The sequence below is a fragment of the Cyclopterus lumpus genome, chromosome 6 (assembly GCF_009769545.1).
Source record: "Cyclopterus lumpus isolate fCycLum1 chromosome 6, fCycLum1.pri, whole genome shotgun sequence".
Taxonomy (NCBI): domain Eukaryota; kingdom Metazoa; phylum Chordata; class Actinopteri; order Perciformes; family Cyclopteridae; genus Cyclopterus; species Cyclopterus lumpus.
The window spans coordinates 11,699,899-11,717,200 of record NC_046971.1 but is presented as its reverse complement, the minus strand read 5'-3'; the positions used below and the strand labels follow the sequence as shown (position 1 = coordinate 11,717,200).

Below are 17,302 nucleotides of genomic sequence, written 5' to 3'. Positions count from 1 at the left end.
GATGGTGAGGTAAGATTAAAATACAATAACTGGGAGGAACTTGACTGGCACCGCCACTAAGTTGAGCTTCAGTTCAAGATTGATTTATCAGTAGAAATATCAATCAGGGAGAAAATTTGGAAATGTACTTTTATTTAAAAGATCATCATCATTGAGGGCTTAACACAATAATGTAAAGATAAACGTTATTTTCACAGCGCAGACACCATAAAACAGAATTCTGGAGTTGAAGATGAATACTGAAGCTGTTTAATATTCCCCTGGGCACTCACCTGCAGTGAGATTGACCACAGATGCGGTTCCAGCGGTGATGGCATCAACCTGAGAGTGGATTTCGTGTTTGGATTCATCCACTTTGTTCTGAACCCAAACCCTGGATGCCTTTGGGTGGAGGAGGAAAAGAAGAGATATTGGCTTTCATCACAGTGGGTGATTTTCAGTTCAAGTAAACTTTTTCATGCAGGATTAAAGGACTAGGGCTGTACAACACCTACGGCTTTGGAAACACTCGAGCATTAAATACAGCCTCTATAGTTACAGTCAGTGCAGTATCCTAATTATATTGGAGAAATATGATGGACTTAATTCTTTCTAATCTGTCTTTGCTTTGAAAACCAGAGGCTACAATATCAGTAAGCACACATTTAATGTGAGTATTAGAAAAGTGGAACTCAAGGGGTTTCTGTAAATTACGACGTGTACGGTATATTTATCCATGCTGCATCTACTCTAAAATATTTCTTTAAACTGTGTAGTAAGTGGGAGGGAGACTTACCAAATCATGGCCCAGCGGAGGCAGATTATCTACATATCGCAGGTCAGTCTGAGCCTGCTGCACAGCCTGCACACTGCTGTTTATGGTCCCCATCAGGGCCTGCTGGGCTAGACTCTGGCAACAACAAGCAACAGAGACACACAGAGAGTGAATGACAAAAGTAATCTAAATGCACAATATGTATTCTACTATGATTTGGAAAAATCTGTGAAATTCTCTCTTGCAATCTCTCTTAATGTCTGTAAACACAGATGGGCTTTTATTGTGACTATGAGATACAATTCATTCCCTATCTCGCTCTCCTCATATTGTTCATGGTTGACAGTAGGGACCACAAGCAATATTTCAAATGCTGCAGATACATGATGTTGAATGATGTACCTCACTGTGATCTGATTTAAATTATAGAACTGAGCACAGCTACATACTGAGTGCTACATACTTTTATCAATCCTTGGGTTCAACTTTTTGGTTCACACAGTATTTTAATTACGGAGACTGGACCAAGGTTGGATGCTTCCATTTCATGTCAAAATATGGTGACATCAGGGGAACAGGGCTTTTGTCCAGGACGCCATGTTTGCTTGCAAGTGCAAATGCTCTTACTCACCAGTGGGGGCATGTGTCCTCTGTGCATCTGCCCTGTGGTGATTTGCTGCTGGGCAGAGGGCATGGTGCCCACATTGAAGGTGTCCGGGCCGCCAATAGACCCAGACCGGATTATACCTGGAAGTGCTACTGAGCCATGCTCCACACGGCCGACTCGATTGAACTGCTGCTGCAAAATTGTGGACCTTGTACAGGAAGAAAAGACATAGGACGTGCATGTTGAATTTCATATTATTTCAGTGTGTATGTATATTCAACATACATGCACAGGATGCAGTCCAACCTAAGGACCTGAGGGTCTAAATGAAAGCATGTGTGTAGTGCAAAGATCAGTAATATACAGTAAGTGAAACATTGCATTGTCTATATGTCTATAGAAGTGTTGCATTGGAGTTGAACATTATGCTTTATGTTACTTGTGAGTGTATCTTTAGATGCAGATAATTGTCCCAGATGATAACACAACTGTTTCTAATTTAGATGACGAAAAATGCAAAATGATAATTAAAACAATTATGATGGTAAAAACTGTTCACACGGTGGAGTAGGGATTGTCAGGAAAGAAATATTGTAAAAATCAGTTTTCCTGCCCAGTTCAACATATGCTCCTGACTCCATTGGTTAATTATGGCTTCTTTTGAGAGGCAGCAATTATGTTTGTGTGCTGAGCACCACAACATGAGTCAATTGGCCCATAAGCAGCAGGAATATGATGCCCCATTCTGCCAGAGAGTGGTTTCGCTAAGAGCCATGTGGATTTCCAGTGACAACACATTTCCAAGCTCTGTTTGATAGAGCCCCGGTCCACCAGCATTACATTCATTTCCATAATTTACTAAGCTACACAGGGAAATTAGGAGACACGCCATCCAACTGGGAAATATAAATTAATACAACTTGGTGATTTCTTTACCTGCGTGATATCTTAACTTCTGAATAATACAGCCTTCTTTTGTGAAATAAGATGATCATTTTGTGTCTGGAGCCTGAGGCAGGTTTTGTGTTTAAGTCTGCACATACAAAAATACTCCAAGGAAGCAATTTAGCAAATTGTATTCATGAATATCGATAAACAGTGTTCGTGGGTTTTTTAAAATTTTTATTAAAAGTTCTGTTTTTGTGTTTAATTCTAACATTACCTCTCTTGAGGCGTACTGCTGCGAGAAATATAATCACATGCACAAATACAAACAGTGGGGTTTAGATTCATGTAGAATACCTAGACTTGTGTCAACATTCTCCTTGATAATTCATGAGCACTACTCACTTTTTAGGGGACACTGATTCCTCCAGCATGGTGGATTCCTCATCTCCCTCAAGGCCAAAACGATCCTTACTCTGCTTCTGTAGAAAGAAGAGCAACAGACATCACAGTCAACAATATAGGCTAAATGGATGTCTAAAAAAAAAAAAATGTTGTACTTGCCTTCTTAAGAATGATGTCAATGTATCCAGCAATGAGTTGGGATATCTGCTCTCCCTCTGTAGTCTGGACAGAGTAGTAACTCTCCTGGTACTCTCCAAAATCCTTTGTAATGAGTTGAAAGACAGCCGAGATTCAGGGCAATATTTTAACATCTATCTGGCATTGCTAAAACATTCTATACCTAATAAGCTTCTATGACACATCCTATTTCTCCAAAGACCTACAAATGACATGTAGTGAATCACAAACTGTTAACTTCAAAGCATTCTACAAAAACGCTAGGGTGAATATTTTCAGTTTAAAATTCAATGTTGGCAAATATACCGTAGAGTATTTTTTTAAATGTGCATAATCTATTAATCTTTAAATGAAGTGCTCCTTTCCAATATGGGGGAAAAGAGACAGTACTGTTGCCAGCAGCTGGAAAAGAAAATTGAAAAAGTTCTGCACATCCTTCCCCAAGCATCTATTGTTAACTCAGATGAAATAGCCGGCTAGCATGCTCAATATTGGAGTCTGAGGGTCTCAACAGTTTTTAGGATGCTGTTTATATTGGGAAATGAAAACTGGGGAAAATATGAAAATGGGACGCAGAGCCTTGTAAATCACGCTGTTCACAGAATAACTGAATATGTGCATAGGATGAGGAGTATATAACATCTGCCATCTGTGAGAATGCTGAGAACTTCATGAAGAGAGTCGCACAGTACCAGGGTGAAGCTCTTGGGGGAGGCAGCCCATCTCTTGACTGTTGTGAGAGGCCAATCCTGCACCACATCCTTCGTCTTCTCATCCACTCGCATCACTGACTCTTTGGTTATCCCCAGCAGCCTCGGGACCAGCTTATTTTTACCCTTCATCTTTTCCTGTCGGATAGGAAAACACGAGACAACATTTACGTCGGTGCTTCACACCTACACAGATGATTCATTCAAGTTGCGAAAGCAAAAACATTGTGCCTTTCTGTTTGTGCAGTTGTAATATACGCTGTGGCCGTGGCTTGCAGCCCCGACTGGAGGAGGAGGAGGAGGAGAAGGAGGAGGAGAAGGGCAGCTGTGAAGTGACCCAGCAGAGTTCGGCCTTGTTTAACTGCTGCTTTATTGAGTAGGGTCTCCACAGGGTTTAGTCACTGTCAGCACAACAGCATGGTGCTTCCACAAGCTCTCTGCCTCAGAAGCTACGATGTCCTCCACTCTCTGCCCACTAAAAATCTGTTCAAGCTCACTTCAGAGACTGAGCCTACACATGGCTTCCCTCCAGGAGTGCAGAGGACGACACAATAATTATCGGTTTGTAGAGGCGTGGGAGTTCAAAATATGTGGATTTTATGTTGATAGACTATTGTTTTTCGTTGGTGTTTTTATTACTGAGAGCTCTGAGAACCTCACAAAGGCCAATAATAGAGCAGCTTCTAGGTTCGGGGCTCTTAAACGCAAGGACAGATAACATTATCCCAGTATTCATGATATCTTCATACAAAGGTTTATTAAAAACCTCCATTGTTTTAGGTTAGGTCACTTCAATGTCATAATTATCAAGGCTGATTTCAAACAGGAAGTTCCATTTTCTAATCTTAAGTGTGTAGCTACGGTATTATAGGATTTTAAATAGATTGACCTTGATTATTGTCGGGAACAATCTGCAAGAAATCACAATAGAAGTGGGAAGCTTTATATTGTACATGCAAACCTGCAAACACACACACCTATGCAGGTTCATTTACTTCAATGTACAGCATTTCCGTCTATGTGGAGATTACAGCAATAGAGCAATTGCCAACCTAGCAGCAGTGATTAAAGACTGACAGATGATAAATGAAAGGTTACAATAAACTCTCAGATGTGCTTCAACAAAGCCAGGTCTGTGCTTTTGCCTCTGCGAGCATCAAGAGCAGAGTGCAGCTGGAGTGAATTATTTAACAGTCTTGAAATCTCCATCACTACATCTCTTCATCGGACGCAGGCAGCGCTCGTACATTTTTATGCACACGCCTCCGTAAACTCACCCAGGCACAAACATAATCTGAACCCTGCAGTCTGCTTTAACTACAGGGCCAAACATTCAATTTCTTGTCCATTAGGACCCCAGCAGACAGCTGCACGCTTCCTCTTTTCCCCTCTTTCCTGCAAGTTAGTAACCAAATGGTCTGCTGTCAGAGAGCTTTTATAATACCTGCTGATGCAACTTCATCCTGTGTGCACGCTGCACTTCCATTCCACTTTTGTGTTCGCCAAACCAGAACGGAACAGCATTGCTATGGTCACAGTATCTCACAGCACAGAGTGCGCTTCTGAACCGCAAACGCACACACTTCCACACTGGGGTTGGAAGTGTGTGCGTTGTGATTGGTTGTGATAATGTTTTTTTTTGTTCCAGCTTTCATACCTGTACCCGTTTGACAGCATCTATAACCAGATGTATCATTAAATTGGTATTGCTCAGTTATTACAAAAGGGAAACCCTGGTTTTATTTTTGGATAGTTAGCCCTTATTTAAATCAGTTATAATAACATTGTACTTTAAGTACTGTAGGTTAACTGCTGAGACCTGGAAAGGTGGCTGAGACCTAGAAAGGTGGCACTTAACACAAAGTTAAACGAAGCAGCAAACACAAGTGGTCAGAAGATCTCACCGTTTATCGACAGCTTTTTTATGGAAGTAAAACAAGCGTACGGTCGGTCGAACTGAACCCGGAAGCTTGTCTGTAAACTTTGATTGACATGGACAACAACCAATGGATGTTTGGTTTGACCATTCCCCTTTGTTTTCTCTTCTAAGTTGGGTCTCCCTGGGCCCACCTCAACTAACTTATTTTTTAAGCAATGCTGCTGCACTTCTAGATCTCATGCAGATCTTTGTGGGAATGTGAGCATACTGTCCACTGTGCTTATGAATCCATATTCCTCTTTACGGGGGTAAAGTAGCTCGGTTTAAGCTCTTACCTTTACCAGGAAGAAGGACACTCCGTATGTAAGCAGGGACCTGGCGAGCTTCACATACTTCACTTTTGCCTCAATCTCCATCATCTCTCCACAGTCATTATGGTCCTGGACAAACAATACAAGTCACATCTCCACCTCCTTGATTGATTGATTTACATAATTTTATGTGATCTACATGTTTTGTATTTTGTCAATTTACGCTTAAACATAGAACAAAGAAGTGTAGTTCCCCAGGGCCGCACAGTTTCAAACATTTCTTCTTTTTAAAAGCAACATTCCGGCAACGTAACATACATACTTGGAATATTTTCTTCTCGGACCCTCTCTGCTTGATGTACTCTTTAGGTAGGAACTCCTTCAGGCTACAGAGATAAATTACATTTTTAAATGGTTACTCTTTTGAGCGACAGACATTTCCTTTTCTGTTAACAGACCTCCACATATGAGGTCACTCTTGCCCTACTGCCTACATATCAGAAAACAGTAACAGCTGACATCTGAGCTTTCCACTGGAGGAAATCCCCCAAAGCAACGGCCTGGACTGAAGCAGAAGATAACCAATGTGTATGCACAGCTGGGAAATTAACATAAAAGTACAACATACTGGACACAGTTATTGTGAATGTTGGTGTTAATGCATCCTTATGATAATGGAAGCTTACTCCAGGAATCCGGGCTTGTGTTTGTGCTCCACGTGGGGTCCGAACTGGATCTGAGCCTGGATGCCTGCGAACTCACAGGCTTTATCAAAGGAGACAGGGTGGGATCCATTCAATATATCATCCCTAGCCTGAAGGAGACATGATGAGAGAGGGAGGGGGGAATAAGTGAGGGGCAAAAACACACATCCAGGAAAAGGAAATTATCAAAAAATGCATGCAACAGAGCTCAATAATAAGCACATCATTGTGTGCTTTGAATGCATTGCAGCTTCAGCAAGGATGTTTTTTTACGTGAATGACTAAGGGTATTTCTAGAGCAGGGACATCATCACTGAGACTCATCCACACAGGGGAACCAAATAAGATTTGTTTGTGATAATAAAAGCCACTCTGCTGGCTTTCAAATGTAACAGCTCTGCCAATTTGTCATCACAGCCTATTAAGTGTTATTAAAAAAGAAAACACATTACAGAAATGTATCAGTCTTTCACAATATCCCATCTCCATTACAGAATGGCTCTCAATATGATGCGAGGAAACCTAATGACTAGAGCGAAAAAGAAAAGAAAGAAAGAAGAAGGCTTGTGCCTTGTTTGGTGCTGTTGGGACATCACTTATGTTTCAAAGCTTTTTCAGCCAGGCTGTAGACATTATCTTCCCCATTTAGGTAAATGGAAAGGGAGAAACCTTTCTCGACATCTTTCAAATGGTTGCCAGTGTGTGCTGTGTTCTCCAGGGGCAGTCAGCTCGTCTCTCACTCCCTCTTTCTAGTTCTCTGCTGCAAAATTAATGGCTCCAAAAGCCGAGAGGCCTCGCTGCCAGTGAGAGAGACTCCACCAGTGATTTTTTAGCATTAGCATATCAGTGCACAGCGTGGACTCGGCTCATTCTTACGTCCTATTACATAAATGAAAAACTAAGCGGCAGCTTACTGCTGTAATGAGGACAACAATCTCCTCCACTCACAATCAAGTCCTTTCCCCAGTGCAATTCACAGAGGAGTACATACAGTAAGCTCCTACTGAACACAAGAAGACACTCTAAAATTAGCCCTCACACATACCATTCACTCTGCTACACACTGTGAAGTCAGTTTGCATATGTAAATATCGTTTCAGAAACCAGGTCACGCCTTTCCTGGTTTTGAGAAACTCAGATGTACTTGCTGGAGCACTGATTAAATAGGATACTATTGGATACACCTTCACCAAGTTTTACAGATGCATCCAAAACTCAAGTTTCCATCCGCCAATAAAACAAATAATATTTGATGAATCTACAACGGTAAGTTTAACACTGGGAATGCAAAGGATACATATTATCCGTTGTTGCTCTCATTTTTCCTTACAAGCAAAAATATGAGAGAGCCAATATCCTGCAGAGTTGTAATTGCAACAGGGGAACCAAAGTGGGCTCATCCTAAATTGCTGCGTCAGTTGGTCCGTTTGACACACAGATAATCAACAGCCTTGACTTTATTCTGTTTAGAAGTATGTACAAGGAGGTAAACAACCAGTCTGTCTATGTTCCATATATGTCAAGGAATTTTAGCAAATGGTTATACAGGAAGGCCACTACAGTAGGTGGAGTAGGAGTGGATCAGTAGAGTAAAGGGAGAAGTGTCAGTTTATAGTGGCAACCCTGGACACCTGCTGAATATGATTGGAAGTTGCCAGTCAGGTGATAGCCACACAGCTGGGAATGTGCTGGCGACAGTGAAACAGCTGAGGCCAATCAGCTAATGCAAACTGGACACATACGGAGCGAAGCGTTGTCCATATGATCAAAACCAGGATAAGATATAAAAAAATGGGTAACTGTTGGCATGTCAATACACTTTGCTTACAAAACAGTATATGTTATATTATCCAGTTTGGCATTTCCACATACAGTAAAGTTTAAGATCAACATTGAATGAATCATTGGCTGGGTTATTTCAAATCAATAAGCAAATGTCAGATGAAGCAGACAACAGGGAGACTGGGGCCGCAGGGTCGTACTTCAATCAGAGGATCGGCGGTTCGATCCCCTGCTCCGCTAGCCCATATCGATGTGTCCTTGGACAAGACACTTAACCCCAAAATTGCTCCCACAGCTGTGTCTACGGTGTGTGAATGTGTGTGAATGTTAGTTACTGCTGATGTGCAGGTCGAACCTTAGCCCCTCCCATCATTGTGTGAATGGGTGTAGTGTTAAAGCGCTTTGATTGGTCAGAAGACTAGAAAAGTGCTCTACAAGTACTGGTCCATTACCATCCATAACTTCCAGTGCATGTCTCTCCATTTGGTCAAACGACAGGACAGATTATTAACAGACAAGACAGTGACATTTCTTAGAGCGGATATGGCAAGCGATACGGGCGCTGGTTTTAGGACATTTTAGAGATGCATGAGTGGAAGCGAAGCACACGACATTGGAGGCTGTGACACATACGGCCCGAGGCTGCAACACTGAGGCCAACTAGTCCACCGTGGCCCAGCAGTATAATGCAGCCTTCAAAATAAATGCTGACATAGGGATACACTAAAGCCACTAAATGCACACAGTGCTCAATCGGGATGGTATAAATCAGTGAGTAAAGGAATATTTAACAGTTTGATGAGCTGGATAACGCCGATGTTGGAAGAAAATATGATGAAATGTCAGGAGACAACAGGATACATCTTATTTCAAAGAAGTTCTTTATTTGTCCCCGCTTTGGACTCTGCTGTCTCACGGTAAGAATAGTGTGCTTTCAGAATCAACTAAAGTGATACAGAGCAAGAGGAAGAGCGCAGGATACACAGGGGGATGCTATTTCTACAGAGGTTTATCCTGGTCTTAGCACAAATACATGACAGAAAGGGAGTGGCCGAGTAGTAAAGGAGATTAGTCTGTTACTGGCAGAGCTTGCATTATGTGTGTGTGTGTGTGTGTGTGTGGGGGGGGGGTGGGTTTGAAATCATGAAAGCCTCAAATCATTAATAAACATTTGACATCTTCGCTGATTCGCAGGGATGCTCTGTCAAAGAAAAGCCAGCAGTAAAATCATCATCCACACAATTCAATTACTCTCAATCCTGCTGAGTTTCTGAGAATTACAGGAATTGTGAGTGAAGAAGGATATTGAAGAAGAAAATAGAGGGAGTAAAAAGCTGTGTAAAAGTAGAAGTGGAAGACAAGCTTGCAGTGTGTTCCACTCTGCTAAAGATTCCTCTTCTGGCTCTGCTTGGCCTTTTTAACAGTGACAAATTAGAGCCACTGCCATGTGAAGAGTCTCTGTGATCTGCCTGTGTAACAATCCCAGTGTGTGTCAGAGAGAGAGGGAAAGAAAGATGGGGAAGGGTAACGGAGAGGCAAAAGGGAGGCGGGGGGAAAGGGGCGGCGTTGTTATTGTGAAAGGAAATATGAGTCTGTGCTGAGTGGAGAGCATGATATGCACTGCGCTGTGATGTGTGCCAGGGTAACAGGGTGGGGATGTGTGCGATTATGTCAGAATGTGTGGGAGATGGGGGGGGGGGGGGGGGGGGGGGGGGGGAGGGGGGGAGGGGGGGAGACAGCCGAACTGGAAGGGAAGGAAATGGAGGGTAAGAAAAATATAGGCAAACACAGGAACAGACAGATAGAAGGGAGGAGAGCAGCAGGAGCAAGCAGGCAGGCAGGCAGGGTGGCTGGATGCCTTTTATGAACATATTCAGAGACGCAGCAGAGATTGAAAAGATGAAGAGAGTCAATTTCGTGTGACTACACACATACCTGGTATGTATGTATGTATGTATGTATGTATGTATGTATGTATGTATGTATGTATGTATGTATGTATGTATGTATGTAAAGATATTGTGTGGGAGAGCGAGCAAGGATGCTGTTTCCAGGAGGGGTTCATGTGCACGCAGTGATGTGTTCAGTGAGCAAACCCTGACCAGTGCAATACCGGACTCAGCTGACCCCCCCTCCCCTCCTCAAGAACCCACCCGGTGTCAGCAGCGCTCCTGAGGTTTCAAAAAACTGGTTAAACCAACACACTCACAGATAGAGACAGAGAGAGAGAGGGAGAGGAAGCCACTTATTTAATATACACATCACCTCCAAATGCCAAATATATCTCTCTCCAACCAGATATATGCTGCATGTTGGACAATTTTGCAAACAGGAAGTGAGATACTGATATGACTCACTGCCTGTGAAAACCCCTGAACCTTATGAACAACTATTATACTATAATAGATATAACCTCCTCAACCCCACTGAATCACCGGTTGGCCAGTCAGTGGAAAGTCATTGTTAAAACCCTCAAGTCCTCGAAGCTGCTGTGGGGTTTGTAATGTTTCTAAAGGCTCTAAATATGTCAGGCTGGTGTTTGAATATTTCAGTCTAAACATTGTAAGCTGAAGAGTTGGAATAAGCTGATGTATAAAATAAATCAATTAGGATGATTATCCAACATTAAGATAGTTACTTGAAGCGTAAAGCTACTTAAGGGGAACACTATTTTACAGTGATAAAATTAAACAGGTTTCAGGTGCTGAATAGCTTATTTCTCACAGATAATATTTTATATATTATATTTATATTTATCTGGACAGTTTAGTTGGATTGTAGCCATGTTTTCCGAAGCTTAAAATGAAAACCAAAAATCAATGCCATCCCACCGTGTAGTGCAGTCATTCAATCAGGCGTTGAAAGAGATATTGTCAATCATGCATTATACAGTCGTCTCAAAATGATGGAAGTAACATGGGAAATCTTGTCGAGCTTGCCAAAACATAAAGATTGGTAGGATGGTGTTAAAGAAAACATTAAAACATCTGGCCATCTCAAGGTGAGAGCTGGTGTCACTCTCAATGGAGAGCTATGTAAATGTAAACATACTTATGTGGTGGGAATCCCAGAGGAACTTAAAGCTGCACTAATCAATAGTTTTATATTAACAATAGATCAAATGAGCACACGTGTAAATAGTAAGTAATGTGAAAGGGCTTGTCATGAAAAAAACTACAGATTGTTCACATATCAACTGTATAAGATAATAATATGTCAATGTTGTGTTTACACAGCTGGTTCTGCTGCACTCAAACAAAGTACAGCTTTTCTAACTGGAACTTCCCCCCAACAAAAACAAAAAACCAAACCAAACATTGCAGTGTAATTCATATGCTAGCCTGCTTGAGTCTCATTTTTCTGTAACAGTCAACACAATGTGGGCTTACAGTATCCCTTCTCTTCTGTTTTTTTCTTTTTTGTTGCTACACCAGCATAAAAGTATTTGTAATTATTTTTACCTGAACATAGAGCAGGTTTAGCTGGACAGGGTCCCGCGAGTCCACATTCTGGTCCGAATAGAAGAACTTGCGCCTGAGCAGCAGAGTCTCACTTTCCTCCACTCCCTGCTCTCTGAACGTCCTGCTGTGGTCCAGCCAGTTCACTGCCCAATCAATACACACACACTGTTACCACATGCACTGAAATGAATAGACGCTCACGTCACAAAGGTCTTACTCGAGCAACATACTGATGGTGAGACTAACTAGGCAGTTCGGAAACGTGAGAGCAATCATCTCAGACAAACAATCAACCAAATGAAATCACAGGGAAGTGACCTTTTTATTACGAGACCAAAGCTAGTTTTCAGCCAAAGTTAAAATATGATGTATATAGTTGCATGCTTCAAAATGTCATTGGTGCCCTCCGGGCTAAAGATGTGTCCGTGCAATAAATATTACTGGAGTGATAAAGCACATGTCCAGATGATGGTGATGAGTCAGATTCACGCAGGCGAAAACAAGAAACGGCCGTGAAATAAATCAAGACATCAACGACACTTCTGGAGGGTCACACTCACAGTCATCATCTGTGTGGAGTTTGGCTTTGAGCTTTTCCATCTTCCTCTCATCTCGAAGCTGCAGCGTTCTGTCTTTCTTCAGCGTCCCCATTCCATCCTCCTTTTTGTCCTCCGTCACCTCCTGAATGAGGGAGTACTCCTCATAGTTGGTGATTCCTGAAGAGGGCACAAGTTAGCCAGAGGATTCTCAGAGGAGGAGATGCTTCAAACTGGCGTGATAACCAGTGCCGTGATACAGAAAGCGCCTCGGCAATTCTTTTGCACTCTTTTTTTTTTTTTTATCTCTTTCGCTCTGCTTTGAAACAGAAGTGAAGGAAAGCTGGCACAGAGCCATCAAACTAAAATGGGAGTCGAGGAGGAGGAGAAGTCAAGCAGAAAGACCTACTCCAAACAAACATTTTCCAATAAAGCTATCTGCCAGGCACACATCCCTCTCCTCCTCCTCACCCAATTGAGCTTGATAGCAGCCCATTATAATTGAAATAAACAGCTTAGGGAACTTCCACCTGTGTGACAGGAAAGGATGACACGTTCTAGGCCTTCAGCATTTATTAGAAGCAAGCTAGTTTTAGCTTGATAAATCATGCCCATCGTGCTCTGAACAAAAAGTGATTAGGACTTTATCAAGCATACATGATATATGATATAAAGTACTTAACAAATGCTTCTGCTTAAACAGGAGTTCAATAGCATGTAATAACACAGAAACATAATGCAGCTCAGTAAGTGGTATGACTCAGACTACAAATATAATAGAGATGAATAATTTAAGCCTTGGATGATGGCTTGAGAAGATTCATATTAGCAGTACTTGGAGAATATCACTTACCTATTCTACTGCATATGGTGACAAGCAGCTCCCCGACAGTTTTTGAGTCATCCACCATGATGGTTTTAACTGCACCGTCCAGCATTTTGATCTTTTGCGGCCTTTGTTTCTTCTTATACTCCAAAACATCCTGAGAAGACGGGATAGGAAGCACAATGACATCCACAGGCCCGTTGACTGTTTTCGGCAGTAAACTGCATTCGCTCCCAGCAAGCTCAGTTAGCTATAAAAACATGTAAATCACTTTAAGAAATGATAAGTGACACTGACAGTCCTCCGCCCCAAACTCTATGACTTAATCTTACTCCATTTCGCAGCATGTAATAATCCAGGGTTCTTCCAGACTCAAGCCAGATTCCTTTCCTGGGGTCATCGTCAGACAGGAAGAGGCCATAATCTGACGCTGAAATACAAAGTCAAACACGGAATGCAAATGTAAATGCATATAGATTTTTTTTAAATGTAAATTACATTTTCCGAGTCAGCCACGGACCTTGTCCTGTCTGGGCTTCTGGGACTCTCTCTCTGATGATCCTGCAGGCGTCATACACAGGCGTGGATGGTTCGAACTGCATCGTTTTCACCACATTGCACTGGCGTACACAGATCTTTAGTGACAAAGCCACCATCTTGGTAGGTAGTATAATGGCCTCACGGACCAACACACCTGGAAAATGCACAAGTAGAAAGATAATGTAAGGGTCGAAGTGTGTTCAGTCATTCTGCTTGGTATACGGCCTGTGTTATGGTTGTTATCAACCATCAATCATCCTCTCATCAAACGAAGTGTGTAGAGGAACTCCCAGATGCAGAATACAACGTCACAAAGTGCAGAAGAAATCATCACAATTATCTTCTTGGGGACATTCTGACCTGAATTGAAAGTGTGCGTTATTCCGTACTCAGCAGCTACTCATTCTCCCCTGCTGATCTGTTGATATTAGAGGGTTAAGTGCATGGGGAGCGTCTGCCTGATTGCGGTGTGTGTCTGTGTGTGTGTGTGTGTGTGTGTGTGTGTGTAGAGCTTTCTGAACCGAGGCAAGCGACATAACCTTTCAACAGAAGAGTGGAAATTTGTGCAAATCTCTCTAATCGTCAGCAATAACAGGAGCCGAGTCAAAACACCGAAAATGGCATTCCACCGCTGCATCATTATTCGCTCTCCTCCTGTCTTGCACTCTCCCCCAGAAGCCGACTTCCCTGTGAGACAACTCAGTGGGTGTTTTGTCACATTCTGAAATTAGGGGGAATCAATTCAGATATTCTGAGACTCATATGCACAAAAGAGGAAAGACTGATAGATACTGCAGAGTGTTATACTATGAGGGCTCTCTGCCTCATTCTTAAGCACATTATGGACACAAAATTTAGTTATTACATTTTCTTGGGAACAAAAATGAGTCTGTGACACATTTAAAGCTAACCGAGCTATCTTGTAGAAGATGGATATATCAGCACATTCAACTTCAAGTACAAGTACTGAACTATACTGTATTATAGTATTATATTATAACTCTGTATTTTCATTGTCATAATCTTGAGTCATAATCTGTCTCCATTAATCGTTTATACATATCAGGATATTGTAAAAAAAAAATGCCCCTCTCAATTTTCCAAAACCCAAGTTGGCGTATTCAAATTGCTTATGTTTTAAAATATATTTATATAAATATAAATAAAGAAACTGCATATATTTACAAGTGGAATTCTGGAAGGAATGGATTTGTGTGTTTTTTTGCTTTAACATTTTTTTACAAATGAACTGATTATCAAAATAGCTGCAGATAATTTTAGTATTTCTCTCCATGGCAAAAGTTCAAGTATTCACACTCACACGATTCAGATCTCAGCCGCACTTGAAAACAAAGAGTTTTTTTGTGCTCAGGATTCACAGCTCATCCACAGGCCCCTTTTGAGCAAGAGCAGAGAACATCTGAAAGTTATGGATTGAGAATGAGCCCACCTGTGACTGTGGCTCTATCATGGCCATGGGTTCCTCTCCAATAGCCCCTATAGCTATCAAATAGGTCCCTGAGTGTTTCCTCATACAAAGTGGGAAAGACAAGCACAAAGAAGAAGGGGTAATGGCGCCGCATGAGCTCTCCCCTAGACAGGCTTGCAGAGAAGCCCCACCGAGTTTTTGTCATCCAGCTCTTCCGCAGATAATTTCTTCAGCTGCAGTCCCAAGAACAAGAAAACGACAGGCCAGATATGCCCTCACAATATAGACTCACAGATAACACCCACACACCTAAAATATAGATTGTGAAGAGAAGTGTATTTTTGTGGAGGTTTTGCTTAGGTACATGTGTCAAAAAGCCAATATTACCTCTGACAACAGGTATTTGCTAAAGATTACCGTCTGCCAACAGTCACTTTAGTATTTGTTGTGAGTAGCATCAGTCACTTCAGAAAGTAAGCACTGCAGAAACCACATGATGAAACCCAAAAGGATAATGATAATCCCTGAGTTTACAGTAGTGCGAGAGCACACTTTTCACTACGATCCTCGTGCAAACACTCCAATGCAGCCAGCTCCTCATTAGCTCTGCTTTACCGCATGGATGGATCCATATGTGAGTAAGGAGCAAGGAGAAACAACTCACGATATCTGTGGAGTCCTATCTATTTTATAACCTCTTATAGATTACTAGGTAGACCTCAAAATGTAATTTGTTCATGTCCCAGAGTCCTGCTTTGAATCAGATGCCACTACGGAAAAATGGCCAAAGAGCAGTCAAAGATGGACAATTCAATAGAGACCGGGGAAGGCAGGAGCCATCTGGAGAGGATACAGCGCTAACGATTTGACTGTAATATCAGCAGCGGCGAAGGGGCCGAGAGAAACAACTGCTGCAATCACTGCACCAGTCTGTCACACAACAACCGAGGAGGTTACTGAAACAGTGTTGGCCTGAGTGGTTCGTTTGGCTTCTCAAAGCTTCTGACGGAACAACGCATGTGGCGCAGAACGACCGTCCAGACGAGAACAGGGCGGGAAGGAGAATGAACAACATTCTTTGTAGGACACCAGGCGAACAATGCTGTGCAGGGGTTATTTGATCAATACCAGAGCAAACGCGTGTGCGTTTCACATGTAGTGTGAACGACAAGGCGTAGTAGACCAAAGCTAGAGAACAACAAAAGCCAATATATATTGTTCTTCTGAAGGAGCCTGGGCCACTGGGAGCCACAGCCATGATTTCAAACTGTGAAACATGCAAGCACATCTGCTTTGAACATGTTCAATGCAAAAATCATATGGCAATTACTGAACAGTATGTGTCATTCATACCGTTTGCTGCAAGTCAGATGTCAAGGTACTATTGTCTCTTTAATCAATTTATACATTGTATTTAGTGGAAGACAAGATACGTATGCTCTCTAAATAAACCAGGATCCATGAGGACAGTGCAAACACTTGTGCTCGTTACTTATTCATTACGGAACGACCTGTAGTGTGTTCAGAGGAAAGCAGAAAGCAACGCGAGTTACATTAAAATGGAAAATAACAACAAATTCATAGTGCATACACTGCAATTCCTTATTGTTAAAATGCAAAATCTAAACCATCCCCCCACATTGTTACAAGTGATTTTCAAGGTCAGCCCATTAAACTGAGTTGACGGGAGGAGCAGAGATGATTTAACGGTAAACAAGGCGTTGCACACTCCTTCTGCGTTTGCAGCATTTGGGAGTGGAAACAGAAATAGAGATGCAGATGCAGACATCTTGTCTTACTTACACAAACAGCCACTCTGGGGTAAAAGGTAGATTGGTATGGCAACTCTAAAAGCAGGTACAATTATTGTTAGGGATGACAATTAGATTTTAACAAGCTGTGACGAAATTGAAAATGACCCCAAAAGCTCAATTAAAATAGCCAGTGAAGAAGCAGAAAAATACAGTGGCGGCTGCCTTCACTGAACGGGCACTTACTACGCCACATTATCTCCAGCCTGGCGGACTATTATCATTGTTTAAATTAAGCATGTAGTATATCGATGGCATCGAATGTAGGGCTGAGAGTAAGTTCGACCTCAGCAGTTCTCAGGACTGTTGAGAACAGCAGGATGAAATCATGTGTGTGTTGAGAAAATGCAAATGGACTCAACTGCTCCACACCACACCTTTTTTGTTCCTCTTTTTTACACCCTGCACTGACACTCTGAGCAAAACATCAGCCATTTATATCATCCGTGTCTGACTGAAAGCAAGGTCGGTGATTCAGGATGTCT

General features: G+C 42.0%; 1 protein-coding gene across 1 annotated transcript in view; it reads right to left on the bottom strand.

Annotated features, from left to right (window-relative positions):
• Window positions 1-17,302, bottom strand: part of tln2b (talin 2b) — a 74,501-nt gene that overhangs the window by 33,151 nt on the left and 24,048 nt on the right. Inside the window, exons 2-15 of the mRNA XM_034534112.1 lie at window positions 13,558-13,731; window positions 13,370-13,467; window positions 13,065-13,194; window positions 12,236-12,391; window positions 11,676-11,818; window positions 6,415-6,542; window positions 6,051-6,114; window positions 5,753-5,857; window positions 3,521-3,676; window positions 2,811-2,912; window positions 2,652-2,728; window positions 1,386-1,569; window positions 776-889; window positions 273-381 (exon numbers count right to left, since the gene is read on the bottom strand). Coding sequence (XP_034390003.1) covers window positions 273-381; window positions 776-889; window positions 1,386-1,569; window positions 2,652-2,728; window positions 2,811-2,912; window positions 3,521-3,676; window positions 5,753-5,857; window positions 6,051-6,114; window positions 6,415-6,542; window positions 11,676-11,818; window positions 12,236-12,391; window positions 13,065-13,194; window positions 13,370-13,467; window positions 13,558-13,693 — 1,702 coding nt within the window. The 5' untranslated portion in view covers window positions 13,694-13,731. The remainder of the gene's footprint in view (window positions 1-272; window positions 382-775; window positions 890-1,385; window positions 1,570-2,651; window positions 2,729-2,810; window positions 2,913-3,520; window positions 3,677-5,752; window positions 5,858-6,050; window positions 6,115-6,414; window positions 6,543-11,675; window positions 11,819-12,235; window positions 12,392-13,064; window positions 13,195-13,369; window positions 13,468-13,557; window positions 13,732-17,302) is intronic.